Genomic DNA, 15,293 nt, shown 5'->3' on the forward strand with positions numbered 1-15,293 from the left:
TAAACTGATTCGTAAGGTCAGTAATGTTGTGGGGATGGAGCTGGACTCCCTCAAGGTGGTGTCGGAGAGGTGGATGCTGTCCAAGATAAAGACCATGTTGGATAACACCTCCCACCCACTCCATGACATGCTGGTCAGTCACAGGAGCACGTTCAGTGAGAGACTGAGAGTACCGAAAAGCAGCACTGAACGACACAGGAAATCATTCCTGCCTGTGGCCATCTCCCTGTACAACGCATCCACTTAACACACTGTTTACTGCAACAGCTACACCCTTTTTGCACATGTTCTTTTTCAGCTATTTATTAATAAGTGACTTTTATGTATATATATATGCCTGTATATATTGTGCTATTCTTAGTTAGTGTATTGTCTGTCTCTGTTAATGTTTGTTTATAATGGAGCACTGTAACAAAAAATAATTTCCCTTAGGGATCAATAAAGTATTCTGATTCTGATGATTCTGATAGGCAGGTGGTCATAATTTTATGCCTCATCTGTGTATATCTTTATATGTTTGTTTAAATATGTTTTAGACTGTGGTTTTCAAAGTGTGTGGGGTAGACACGCTCTCTCTGGTCTACTTCCAGATGGCCACAGCACAAATCACTTTACTTTCTAGTGATGTTTGGCACAAATAACTGCAGATAATGGGATGTTGGGGAGAAAGGGATTCTTTCTTTTCCTTTTTTTTCCTCCAGTTGAACATGTTTAGAAAACAACCAAACACAGAGGACATTTCACTTCAGGCCAGCTTGCTCACTGAGTTCTGCTCTGATCAAACCTCAAGGGTCCTCCACAGCCTTTTCACCGACATGCTCCAACTCATCTGGCTACAGTGTGTTCCTGGAACAAAGCATTTGGCTCAACCTCTTATCTGCTAATCAATGTGAAGAGACCACTCAACATAATTGATATAGGATGTGATGATGCATGTTTTTTCCCCCCCTCAATCTGAAGCACACACACACACAGCTGGATCACACGGCTAACTGGAAACTGAAGAGCAGGGCGTTCTTTCAGACAATAAGTTTGCATTTGCATATGAATAACAGCAAATAATGAATTCCTCCTACTCTTTATTGTTCGACGTGAAGCTGTACATGTGTACTCGCTTTAAAAAAAAGCTGCCGTGAACAGCGGGGTGCTCAGTGGCATTGTTTGAGATGTATCACTAATACGGTATATCTGAGTGATTCCATTTAAAACATCAAAGCCTAAAACCGTAACGCACACATGATGATATTTCATACGACTTTAGTGACACTGATGTGTTTTACTACTTGTGCATAGCACTGATGATAATGAGACTCTCTGTATTTATTGTAACACAAAAAAGAGCAGAAATGAGCTGTAAACAAAAAGGCGCATTTGTAACCAACAGTTGTACGCCGAAAAGCAAAACATCAGTGTTTTGGGACCTGAATGAAAATGTCCTACAGTAAGAAAGAGTGTGCTTCTGCACCGCGAGAGAGAGCAGAACTCCCAGTGGCTTGTTCGGCTCGCTCATCTGAGCGAGTCAAACATAACAGAGCAGTGACGGACGTGGCTCCTGTCTCACCGGGTTTCCTTCTCTCCTTTATGAATAATAGATGAAATATTTTTGCCTTTATGAAAACAGTCACTGGGAAAAGATTTTTTTTTGTAATACACAACCAAGTGCTGTTTTTTAACCACATTATTTTAAAGTCAAGGCCTCAGCGTGGCCCAGGTTTTGTTGATTATTGTTATGCACATTCATTTGCATTTTCTTCTGTTTCTGGAAATCAAGACTAAGTTTACACAAAACATTAGATGGAAACTCTGCAGTTAGCAGCTTCAAAATATCCATCCATTCGTCCATCCATTCATTTGTCCATCCATCCATCCATCCATCCTCTTCTGTTTATCAGAAGTTGGATCACAGTGGCAACAAGCTTTGCGGGGTATTCCAGATGACAGAAGTTTCTAGTTCTACCCGGGGTTCTCAAAGCTGGGAATCTAGCAATAATATTGAGCTTATTCTGTAGCAGCTGGATGTATGGTTGAAAAAAGTAGGCTGAGTTAATACTTTGCTTTTGAGTCCTTTAAAAAAAAAGATTTCATACAATTACCTCTATCAGTCCTGTGAGTACAGCTGTATGCAATACCAAGAATGCACTGGGAGTGAGGCTGTGTTAAATCTGTGTGTGCTTTTTTCACACTTCACTACAGAAGCCTTCCTTTGTCACGCTGCCTACTTGGGAATAGTGAGACCTTGAAATCTCAGGAGAATTCACTGAGTAAACAGGAATTAGCTCAGTGTGCTATTTGGTGAGAATTTTAAAAAGTTGCTCCATCAACCAAAGTCCTAAAGGTGGAGAAAGAGAACCAACTAACAAAGACAAAAAAATGAAAAAAAATAATAAAAAAATATTATAAAATAAAATAATATAATAAAAATAATAATAGTCATAAACAACATTTCACAATTACATAATTTTATGTAATTGTGAAATGTTGTTTATGACTAGTTGAGCTTCAATATTTGGTTGAACGGCTAAAGGTAAAAATTTGGTTTAGGGTAAAGAGTTTGGCACTTACAGTGCGGGAAAATTAGGATTTAATTCTCTGCTGAATTTGTAAGTTTACTCACTTAAAAAAAAGGAAATACTGAACAGTCTCTGATTTTTATGATAGTTTCATTTTAATGGTGAGACACAGAATATCAACCAAAAATCCAGAAAAAAAACACTTTTATGTAAATGTTATAAACTGAATTTCATGTCACTGGGGCGCCTCTGTCAGTGCACCCCAGGGTGGCTGTGGCAACAATGTAGCTTACCATCACCAGTGTGTGAATGTGTGTGTGAATGGGTGGATGACTGGATATGTAAAGCGCTTTGGGGTCCTTAGGGACTAGTAAAGCACTATATAAATACAGGCCATTTACCATTTACCATGAAATAAGAAGTATTTGACGCCTAATAACCTGGACAGAATTCTGGTTCCCACAGATTGGCTGTGTGTCCAAGTGATGCACAGATTACAATCAACCCATCAATCAATTATAGATACTCCTAATCATAACTTGTTATGTGGATAAGGCACACCTGCAGAGGTCAGGCTTAAGTTTGCCATTGAAGATCTAGATGATGTTCAGTGGCAAAAAACGAGAAGGCTCCTTCTTAAAGTGTGGCTGACAGTCATTTGCTGGATCATCAACTTACCTTATTGGTAATTGATAATTGTGTGTTTCCCTGTGCACAGGTCTTCCCTGATGTTCCGTCCCTTGTGTATAGTGAGTATACTGTGTTGAGAGAGAGTCGTTTCGTTTCTCATTGGATTTGTGGATTTCCCTCCTTGCCTTCTCTTCCTCTGAATGTACCTTCTGCTAAATCTTGTGTAATTAATATTGCCCGAGAATAAACCCTTCAAATCTGTACACGTGAGTTTAGCTTTTGACTCCTGCCCCCCTGCTTAAGATGCGACAGCACTCTTGGAAAAAGAGAAATGTTGAGTATGATCCAAAGATCACCATTCCTGCAGTCAAGCACAGCGGTGGAAACATTATGCTTTGGGACTGTTTTTCTCTTAAGGGTACAGGACAACATCACTGCATTGAGGGACCAATGGGTCTTCCTTCATAACAGTGACCCAAAACATACCACCAAGGCAACAAAGAAGTGACTGAAGAAATGCATAAAGGTCAAGGATTGGCCTAGCCAGTCTGTAGACTTCAGTCCAAAAAAACTCCATGGAGGGAGCTGAAGCTTCGAGTTGCAAAGCAGCAGCCGAGAAACTTAAAAGATTTAGAGCAGGGGTTTCAAACTAGCAGCCTGGGGGCCACTTGTGGCCCACGTCACCCCTACTTGTGCCCCGTATATTGACTTGAAGAAATATAATGCAATGGCCCTTGAAGTGGGGAGGATTTGTTTGTTGTTGAGTGCAATGTTAAAATAATTTCTTTGAAACGCAAAACTTATTTAATATGAAGGCAACATGAGCAGAGAGTACAAACATGTTGAGGGATTGGCTGTGTTAGTTCAGTGAGCGAGTTATTTGTAAGTTTTCACTAGCAGTCAAAAACTAATGTGTACACTTATGCCTGCTTTTTTATTTTGTTAAATACGAATAAAATCATAGCAGAAGTGTCGCCACATGTCTGGCCAGGAAGAGAGTAGCAATGTGTTTATTTGGTAGTTCAATGAAAGGCTTCAGTTAGTTAAGAGTGAGAAATGAGAGCCGTTTGGAAAGAATCTATACATGTAAATGTGTTTTACACTCTGATCATGAATGGCTTTGGAAAACACTATCTGATAGGGTTAAGGTTAAGGTTAGGGCTGGAATAGACGGCTGGAGGGTGTGTTACCACTGCGAGCGGCGCTCTATTGCATTCAACTGAGAATCCGGAGCGTATCATAAGGACGCTGAAGGGTACCTTTCACGTTACTATGAGACGCCTCGCGACGTGACAAATCGTTGGTATGTTATGCACTGGGAATGAGAACGCTCTGCCTGAGACGTGTGCAAACCTAATGAACAACGACAAGAAGCATTTTACTACTGTCTCGATTCATGCTCAATTACTCAGGTAAGCAAATCCCAGAAAGTTGATTCCGTTCATGTGGATGTTGCATTTTCAGTGTTTCTCCCACAGGAAACACAACATCCAGATGAACAGAATCAGCTTTCTAGGATCTTTGTTGTTGTCACTTGTTGTTTGCCAAAAACAGTGATGTGTTTTTCTGGATTTTCGGTTGATATTCTATCTCTTCCTATTAAAATGAAATTACAGTTCTAATGTTTACTGGGTGACCAGATGGAGAACCATTTAGAGATTTCTTCAATCATCAGAATGTGTGACGCACATCTAAGCAAACAGTTTGATCCACCATTACCAGTACACTCAAATACCTTTGGATAGACATTGCAGTCACTGAGACATCTAACCAGACTGTAGATACAACACTGCTTCTACACAGGATAATCAGAAAAATAACCTTAATAAGATATTCACCCTTTCAGTGGTCTATAAGTAAATATTTTTCACAGGAGGTTCTAATGTTACTCACTTACTGCTCATTACTCCTTTACAAACTGAGAGATCAGATCCAAACAGCTAAGCGTGTATTTCAGAGATTAAACAGCAGCAGAGTGAACGTGTTCATTAACATGCGCATGTCCTTCTGAACACAGCTACAGCAGTGAATGACAATGGACTGTACATAAAAACATGTCGTCTCCTGTAGCAGCTCTGTGTCCTTCATAGCACAAATGTGCAATGAAGCAACAAAGTGCTTTATTAGATGTCCCCGGATAAATCCGGTCTGAGGCAGAATTCATGTTTCTACTACACCAGAAATGTTTGGCTGCAACTCAAGAGGGAGGATCCACTGGGTGTCTGTCACTGGAGGGGACTGCCTACAAGTTTAAAACTATGTAGGTTAATTCTTCAGAATGAAAGTCGATACTTTCAATACAGACAATCGTCTAAAAACAACCTTTGCTTTTCCTCAAACGACTCACTGGTACAATATTTACAACAGTTCTGGGCCACATGGCTTCAACCTGATAAGACGATGATTTTTTGTAGAAAAAAAATCTCACAGTCATCTCCAAGCAGACCTGCCATGTCTTTCTTTATATTCAGTCATATATTGTTTACAATGGTGGACCCTTATACTAAACATGGCCAAAGGTTTAAATAATAAGGCATGTTAAAGAATAACAAAGATTCCTCTGAAGCAGTTTGTTCAGCTGACTTCAGTTCACTTTTATTTAGATAGCACCAATTCACAACAACAGCTGACTCAGTTTTATTTTGCAGAATAATGATGGTACAATATTAGAGAGGAAACTCCAATAATCACACAGTCTGCTAAGAGAGAAAGGAAAACATCTGGCAGGTCCTCGTGGAGGTGCAGGCATTTGCTGGGACCTGTTGGTGGGTGGAGAAGAAATGCTCTGTAATAGGTCCCAGACCCAAGTATGTCAAACAAATATATTGTTTTTTAGTTATCAAATAATCAGTCAATTTTTAACTGTTCAAAATAAAAAGACAGACAAAATTGTTCCTATTAGTTGCACAAGGTTGCAGTTACTATTTTCAGTCTCAGCTGATCAGCTCAGTATTGTTTTATTTCTTTGGATAGGAATTACGAGGGGAAAATGCATGTCTTAGATTCCAAGGAAGTTTCTGTACTTTTACTTCATGTCATGTGCAACCAACATCAAAATGTCACATTCAGTTTCCAGTCACAGAAAACCCTCTGGACTAAAAAAGTTATTTTATTATTTACTTTTTGGAAAATAAATTAATTTATAGTCCTGGTCATTTTGATTTATTTATTTTTGTCATTTTCTGGGGTTTAATCACAATCAATCACAATCAGAAGTTGGAAGCAGATATGAAAGATAAATAAAATGACTTCTGTCATTCACATAATTATCTGAACTCTGTGAATTATTTTCTTCTTTAAATGAGCGCAGAGACATAAAACATAACAATTATCTGGCAAATTTCCACTCTTATTGCAGGAAAACAACCAGTGCCGGTTCGTATTTTTGACCTGAGAGATGATGGTGATAAGAGGCCTGGACTTATTTTTATGTTTCTAATTTTAAGTGGGGCAAAACAGGAAGGAAAAAGGCAGCAAACCAGCCTTTGATTTATATTCAAATGAGAAGTATACAGGGGAAATTGGATTTCTCTTTCATTTCGGAGAATGAATTTCCTGGTGGCAGATCGTATTGTATCATCTCGTGGCGTTAATATCCAGCTCTGAGCGTCGGTAGCTGCTCTTCATTACAAAGACTTGGAGGAACTTTTACACCTCCTTGCTGCATAAATGCAATGACAATTTCCATTTCTGTTCCAATGTTCAAACAATACCCCCACGGCCATTTAAGACATTTTTTTTAACCCATTTTAATTTACACATGAAAGGCGATAACATATCAAAGGAGTTCTACTTTAAATTCAACAGAAAAGTTGCCTCTGCCTTATGTACCATATGTCAACGAACTGCGCTAATTCTGCACCTCAAAGCAATCCAGCCGGAGGAGGTTCCTTTTGTAGGTGTAATTGAGTTTGGGGTGTTTATACACTGATGAAAAATTCAACAACATACACAAGAACTCTAATCAGACCACACTGGCTCAAGGGGGGAAGAAAAAAAAACCCCGACCACCAGCCACTCACCATTAGCAGCGAGCTTTTTCTGAGGCAACATCCTTTAATCACTGATTCTGATTTAGTCTTTAAGTTTGGTCCGTATGTGTTGTAAACCCCAGTGGGAATCACCAGGCTTCCAGGCTTCTGTGATGTTGCTCATCCAAGCACACACGAAGGAAGCTGCAAGTTGATACCACAGCACCCTATGTAACTTTGAGGACCAGCCAAGGGCGCCAACAGATTTGTTCCTTTCTATTTTTCATGCTTTAGTAGTAGAAATACATGTTAAAATTTGGTACTATACATGCACAGTCAATACAAATTACAGTAAGCTGACAGCCATATCAAAACACAGGAACCGTGTCAGGAAATTGTTCTTAGTATGCTCTTCGACTACTGTCAGACATGTGCTAAAGAGAACCTGTTATTCTCATTTACTTCTGCCAGAGTAGTTTGTCATAATTTAAAGTTTGTAATAATCCCTTTTTATCTTATTATTCAACCTTGATTTTCACTATCTGAAAAAAAGCAGTTTGAATTACTCTGATCTTTCTTTAGATTGGCTGCAGCTCATAAACAGAAGCCTGGTTCTGCCTGCGGTTTCTTCCTGTTAAAAGGGATTTTTTTTTCCTTTCCACTGTCACCAAAGTGCTTGCTAATACTGAGTCTTATGATTGATGGAGTTTTGGCTGTTTTCTCTTTATTTAGGATCTTCATCTTCACCTTGAGGCAACTGTTGTTGCAATTTGGCGCTATATAAATAAAACTGATTTGAACTGAATTCCTGCTTCCATCTTTCCACTGTAGTACCCTTGGGCAAGATACTCTCTGATGCACCCATCTGTGTTCGACTGTTAGAGAATCAGTCTTTTTACCATACAGGTCTGGCAGTGGGGAAAACTGTTTGGGGCAACCTGTAGTCTAAGGCTCACGGAGTTTCCTTGCAAATATTTTAATGTCATTATTTGGGATTGAATGTGGGCACTGCCACTGTAACGGTGTATATTCTGTCCACTCACCAGCCACTTTATTGGGTATACCTTGCAAGTATCTGGTTGGATCCTCTTTTGCCTTCAGACCTGACTTAATTCTGTGCAGCAAAGATCCAACAAGGCGCTGGAAACATTCCTCAGAGATTTCGATCTATGTTAACATGACAACATACAGATTTGTGGCTGCACATCAATGATGTGAATCGCCCGTTCCACCACATCCCAAAGGTGCTCTGTGGGATTGAGATCTGTTGACTGTGGACGTCCTTTGCGTACAGCAAGGTCATTATGATGTCTAAGAAACCAGTTTGAGATTAACTGAGTTTTGTGGCATTGGACATGGTCAGCAACAATAGTCATGTAGGCCGTGGCATTTCATTGATGCTCAGTTGGTGGCCAAAGAGAGCCAAGAAATCACCACCACATTTATGCACATTTCTGACCCTACCATCCAAATGTTGCAGCCGAAATCAAGACTCATTAAATTAAACTAGACTGAAGAAGTCACTTAGGTGAGAGACAAAATGTTTCTCCCACTGAAAACGTTACGTCCAGATGAACAGAATCAATTTTTGGAAACCAGGCAATGTATTTCCAGTCTTCTATTTTTGTGAAAAGTAGCCTCAGTTTCCTGTTCTTAGCTAACAGGAGTGGCACACAGTGTGGTCTTCTGCTGTTGTAGCCCATCTGCATACCTCAGTTGTAACAAGTGGCTACTTTTGCCTTCTCATAAGCTCGAAGCAGTCAGGCCAATCTCCTTTCATTTCTGACATTAATGCATTTTCACCCAGGTAAAATGCGCGAGCTTAGAGCCTAAATTACCAGACTTTTGCCCATTTTCCTAGAAATGTTTTCTCTTCCTCAGAGAAATCTAAACAGGAAATGGGTACACTCGCCCACTAGCTTTGGTCCAGCTCAAAATTGAAACTGCACTGATCAAAAATCTCCAAAGCAGCAGGTTATTGGAAGCTGTTATTGTTTCTGAGATTTTTTTTATACAATAAAGAAGATTAAAAGTCAGATATTAAAACACAGGAAAGAAGTAGCAGCCATTAAAGCTGGTCGATTGAGCATTTATGCCACAGGCTCTGTTAGTGATTGGTGTAACATATGTTTTGTTTTTTATTATTATTATTATTATTATTGAAGTGTCTGCCTTCACAACACTTAATTCATTATTTTGCCTAATGCTTTCCTGCCCATGCAGGATTAGGATTATCATTGACTAAATGTAAAAAATTAAATTAAATTAAAGTTGTGAAAAACAGACATTAGTCCAAAGTGGTGTCTTTAAGTGCTTAATGTAATTTATCAGCAGTCTTCAGTACAGTCGATTTATTATCAAACACAACAAACTTAGAAATTATTCAGACAACTTCACATTCCCTTTTAAAAAGTGATTAACAGATTCAACTAATGTTATCGCTCCAAAGCACTACAAATGTTGATCAGGGTAAATAAAACACTAGGGCTGCACAGTGAGGGCAGCTAAGCTTTAATCTTAACTTGAGGTTTTCATTGCTGTTAGACATGAGCATCCATCACTGTTAAAAAGGATATGACACAAATCAGTGTGTTATAAACTCTGTTCTAACCACAAATGAAGCTCTGACACAAGGAATGAAAAATAGAAACAGGTGGCCTCGCAGGAGCAGGCTGTTTTATTTATTTTTACAGTGACAGTGAGCATGTACAAGCTAACAATCATTCACTCTCAAGTCCTAACATCCACACTCAAACAGCTGTTTATGGGCAATGAGACACTCAGCCAGTGAAATGTGTTATACATGCACCACCTAGTGGACCAACATGTCCTCACTACAGCTGCTGCAAAGTGTTCAGGGCCACCTTAAAGCCAATTTCTAAATTAGTTTTACTGGCATTTACACACACACAAAGGTCAGTGATGCATCAACAAGAGAAAAAGTGTCTATTTTCTACCTAAAAGAAAATAAATTGTTGAGAGCATGTTGCACGGGCACGTCTTGACAGCTTTTTTTCCCCTCCTTTCTCTTCTTAAAAAAATAGAGGCAGTAAACATGAAACCACATAAAATCCCAAATCCATCCCCTGTAAGGGTAGCAAACATGGCAACTACTCAGTAGATGAAGCCATCAAGTTAACCTGATCAATTTCCCCAAAGAGATCAAAATATAACAAACTGTTATTAGATTTCTGCTTATTAACAGGTCAGCATGTAAACCTTTGGTGTCCAGACCAACAGTCAAAGTTAATGCTGACATTTGGTGCAGTGATCTGAAAGCCTTTTTTGTAACAGAAGTCAGAATCCAAATGTTTTGTGTCCACCTCAATTTACGTTTTTTTATCATTCCTTACGAAACCTGAGCTATCAGGGTCTATATACAGTCCAAAGTTTCTATTTTTCACATATTTTGATTGTGAACAGGCTTGTCACAGCTGCTCAAGCAAAAGCATCCATTTAAAGTCTTCCTTCCCACAAAAACCCAAGTACACAGGATTTCTGATTTTACTTCCACTGCACAATTTCGATGCTCATTATACAATAATACTTCTTGTTGCTCTTTATATCCCAAAATGAAATTTTAACATTGCAAAGAATGCACACACGCACTTCCGGGATGGGATATAATGACAAAGTAACTCAAACATCATGATTACAAACACACATTTGTAACGATCCAAAACTAACGCATCACAAATTATGGAGCAGGTGGCAAGTGTTAGGAGGCTGTCCACAAACCTCCAGATCAGCAGCTTTAGATGTTTTTATGTTGCTCACATTCATATCAGAATCTTTAAAACATGCAAAACATCTCAACAACTCCCAGCTTGATTCCCTTGGGTCACGTGTACCTATGAATGCACCCAGAAGGTTATTGATCAGGATAGCTTGCAGGTGTGAAAATGTATTTGCTGATCTATTGATTACTGGCATGTGTGTTCAGCAAACCTGGCTGCAATAAATAAAAGAATACACATAATTGTTTGTGACTTGGAGAACAAACCCAAGCAGCTGCAATCACACACAGCCAAGCTGCAGGCCTTCTTTAAATGTTACAAGTCTTAGATTCTCTCCAGCTGGACAGAGCTGCTGTTCCTCCTGGATGGAGAGTTGCATGGAGACTCAGGTAGGAAGCAGCTGTGTTTATTTTCAAGAGTCTACTTGGTGGCGGATTCCCCATCAGGCCTCATGCTGAAGGGCTCCAGGCGTTCACTCTCAGGCAGCATGTTGTTGAGGCGCTCCATTAGCGGCACCGTCTGGTCGATTCCCATCTGGATGCGTCTCAGGATCATGGACATCTCGTTGACCTTCTGGATCTGCTCGGCGTACTTGGCATACCGTTTCTGGCGTTCCTGCATTATACTGAACAAGGTTTCCACCGACATGTCCATCTGCAGACAAACAGAGTAAACATAGGTGAAAAAACCCCAAAGTGTCCTTTTAATTTGATTATTTATTTATATTCTTTTAATTTTTCTTCTACGATATGTAACGGTTTTAGATTGATAAGGAGGCCCAATTTTATTTTAATGCAAAGACTTGTACATGTTTATTGTTTTTGTGAGCAGCTGTGTGCTTGCACTGAATTGTGGTTCAGCATTACTGTTTATCTATTCATTAAGGACATTCCACTGTATCTTTAGTTAAAGGAGGTAATAAAGAAAGCACAGAGGCTCCTTTCCCTAGTATTTAGGGAATCTGTCCAGCTCTTAATACAGCTGTCCTGTGGACATTTGGGTCACTTCTCTCAGTTAGGAAACTTTCTAAGTAAAACAGACTATTCCCACCCACAACTGAGTTAATGGAGATTATATGGCTATAGGTCAAATCTGCAGAATGGCCTCATTCTCCTCACCTGGTCTTCTCCCTGACTTTTTCTTAGTGCTTTCTGTTTTACACCCTCCATACCTACCATTTAGCAAGTGCACACCCTGCAGACTTGTTCCATCTAACTGTATATTGTATATTTAATTGGGATATTTTGAGTTTGTTTAAACATGTTTGTGGTCTTTGTGAGTGGCTCCAAAGTGTAGTGGTTTACACATGCACCCAACAAGCAAGAGATAAACGGCTCAGTCCTGGGAGGAGACGGAAATCCCTTTGGTGCTGTGTCACAAAGAGCATCCGGAGTAAAAATCTGCCCTTGTAGAGAGAGCAGCCAGCCTGTGACAACAGCCAGCAGTGCTTACGGTACTGGTACTTTTTTTTTTACATTTGCTGAGAAAATATGTTTACATCCCATGTACATATAGTTAATATAGTTATTTAAGGACTTAAAAACAGTCTTACCTCTTTGATCCTCTTTACAAGAGCATTCTGGTCGAAAGCCACAGCCTCAGCACACTGGTGTAGGTGGTCCTGGTACCGGATGCAGAGCTGCAGAACCTGAGCGGTGTCCAGCCTTTCAAGACACACACTGCTGGGTGACGTCTGGCCGCTCAGCACTCCTGTGGAGAGAAAAAGCAAAAAAAACAACTTACTTGAACATGCAGGAACACGGTAACACTTGACAACAGTGTAACACTTGGTAATTACAGTAATTAGCAATGCACAGGATGTGACAGAGCTTTGCAGGCTGCTATTTCAGGAGTGTGCCTACACAGGAACTTTGGTTCATTATCAGCCTTCTAACACAGTGCTAATAGGTTGCAGCGACATTCAGCTCCACTACACAGAATTTTAAAATGAACTGATTGGAATCAAGATGAAAACTCAGCACATGTGAAAACTGAAAAGAAGGATGCCAGACAAAACATCTGAAGAGTATAATGAAGGCGTACCTCAGGTGATCCCAGAAATCCAAACACTGTTACACTGCCTTTACAGCTAATGTTGCAGTGCGAAGTTATTTAGTTTTCTATTTTTCAATGAAGCAAAAAATAAATAAATAAATAAAAACTGTGGTCACTATGCAGTCTATGTATTTCAGCTAATGTGTACGTTGCACCAAATTGGATTTGCTGCCACTTGATAAATGTAAAAATACAACATAGATCATATATTGTACTACGGATGCATTTAAATGCATATTCTGTTATTTACATCAATTATTTCCAAGACCCAGTGCACCAGCGTAGGGTCTGACAGTGACTCCAAGGATTTTATTCCGATACCCAATGGGAGTGAGGTTGCTGTCACATGCACTCGGAGTGTACCTGCTCTCATCTTTTCACAGATGAGAGCAGGTACACTACGAGATGGACCTGCCAATTCGGGTATTTAATGGTCAACGGTGAACATGCTGGGCCCTCAGGCTACCATCATGAAGTATGTTTTGCATTGTTTTTTCAGAGACATTCACATCAGTGGCCTGCTGGAGGTTATTTTGCAGCTCCGGCAGTAATGATTGGTTATGGACCTTCTACAGCCCTGTCCAGTTCTCCTAGAGTAACTGTCTGTCTCCCGGAATCTCCTCCATGCTCTTGAGACTGTGCTGGGAAACACAGCAAACCCTCTGGCAAAGGCACGTATTGACGAACCAACGTGGAGGAGGTGGACCACCTGTGCAACCTCTATATCTATCTATCTATATATCTTTAAGAGAGAGAAATTGTAACAAATATATCATTATAGTTCTTTAAACATACTTTGGGTCACCAAAAAGAACTAGATTAACTACAATGTAGTAAAATAAGGTAATTATAAACATACTTGCAAAACAGGTCACTTCTGTCACATTACATATTTGCAAAACAGTTCACATTCTGTTCACTACCGTGTATTTATAAATATAAGTTAAGATATAAGAAACACAGAAATCACTTTTTTGGCACAACATCAGTCCTTGTAAATAGGAATGCAAAGATCTGGTACTGTATTTTTATTTCATTTCATTGAAAACGGTCCAAAACTGACTTGGGTATGGGACATGAGTCAATCTTGCCCTGTGTTTACTCCACCATGCAGCAGCACACCGGGTGGTATACTGCTTGTTTTAAACTCTGGCCATGTTTAATATGAGCACCCGCCACTAAAACATCCTCTTTTACAGTCTCTTAAAGTGCCAAACAAAAATCCGTGACAGCACTCCGGAGACTTAAGCGTTACCTTTCAAAAGCGGCTGAAACGTAGGTATCTCCTGAAGCTTGATGACATCTGGGTCGTTGTGGATATTTCGCATTGACTGAGTCCCCTGAGCCACAACCACAATATCATCCATCTTTGCCTTCTGTTTTGCTGGAGATGGCACCACTGCAACGACAGAAATGTAATTAAAACCAAATCTGAAGCACAGCACATGTGGAATATGTGTAACTTTTAAAAAGCTCAGTGCCCACACAATTTGACAGCAGGACTTTCATTATTATATGTATACTACTAGTAGTGGTGCTACTACTGGAGGGTGCATGCAAATAGGATTTGTAATACCGATGACTGTTGGTGCAGGTGGCTTGACATATAATCCGAACCTCCGCTCGGTTTACTTTTCATTAAAACTAACCTTAACAGAGAAAACCACCACGGCAGACAGCCTTACCTGATGAGCTGTAATCGGAATGTTTGTGCTCCGCATCTCCGCTCTGTTCCGCTCCCATGGTGCTGACGTTAGGTTAGCAAACTAGCAGTTAGCTTCAGTTAACGTTTTCAAAAACTGGAGTTTCCTGCTAAAAACCAGTTTATGCTGAGTTCATACGGTCTACAAACAGACCCTAAACAACTACTGGACCAAGTATGTAGGACCAGAGGAAGTAAAAGGGCTGTTGGCTCACCGGTTTAGGCTATAGCTACTAATTGCCAGCTAGGATGTGTTACAAACGGGGTTACCCGAAGCTCGTTGAATCCCGACCAAATGTTTTTCAATGTAGCGATTTAGCTCTGCAGAATTAAGAAATATCTGCATGACAGCACAACAAAAATGCCTGTGAGCAGACTTCAATTCGAAGCGAGGATACACTTCCGTAAATAGTGATCACGGGGTCTGCTTCTTAGCTGTAAAGTGCTCAATATTACCGCCCCCTACTGGTGGCCAGGTCGCATATACAGCCTTATTGTGCGTATATTTATGTCTAGGGCTCTGCGTAAACAAGACTGTATCTCAACAAAAAAAATGTCAGTGGAGCCCCTACAAAGTGCTATTTTTCATTTCAAGTTATTTATTTTGTAGTTTACTGTGAATACTTTCAGATGCAAACAGCCATCACAGAAATAACTCAGCTACTCAGCTACAACTTTTACTTCCACC

General features: G+C 39.9%; 1 protein-coding gene across 1 annotated transcript; it reads right to left on the reverse strand.

Annotated features, from left to right (window-relative positions):
• Window positions 1–9,745: 9,745 nt before the first annotated feature.
• On the reverse strand, window positions 9,746–15,034 carry borcs5 (BLOC-1 related complex subunit 5). The gene is made up of 4 exons (XM_006782352.3): window positions 14,589–15,034; window positions 14,159–14,302; window positions 12,401–12,558; window positions 9,746–11,502 (listed from the first exon to the last, which is right to left on the reverse strand). Exons 1-4 carry the CDS (start codon window positions 14,644–14,646, stop codon window positions 11,269–11,271), a joined length of 594 nt encoding a protein of 197 aa, XP_006782415.1. The 5' UTR covers window positions 14,647–15,034; the 3' UTR covers window positions 9,746–11,268.
• Window positions 15,035–15,293: the final 259 nt, after the last annotated feature.

Source organism: Neolamprologus brichardi, chromosome 7 (genome assembly GCF_056152115.1).
Source record: "Neolamprologus brichardi isolate AB-2024 chromosome 7, ASM5615211v1, whole genome shotgun sequence".
Taxonomy (NCBI): domain Eukaryota; kingdom Metazoa; phylum Chordata; class Actinopteri; order Cichliformes; family Cichlidae; genus Neolamprologus; species Neolamprologus brichardi.

Excerpts from the sequence above, each read along its gene's own strand:
- borcs5 (XM_006782352.3), bottom strand. The coding sequence starts at position 14,646 with ATGGGAGCGGAACAGAGCGGAGATGCGGAGCACAAACATTCCGATTAC. Across the intron at positions 12,559-14,158 it reads GTTTCAGCCGCTTTTGAAAG|GAGTGCTGAGCGGCCAGACG; the intron begins GTAACGCTTAAG and ends TTCTCTCCACAG. Across the intron at positions 11,503-12,400 it reads TTGTAAAGAGGATCAAAGAG|ATGGACATGTCGGTGGAAAC; the intron begins GTAAGACTGTTT and ends GTTTGTCTGCAG.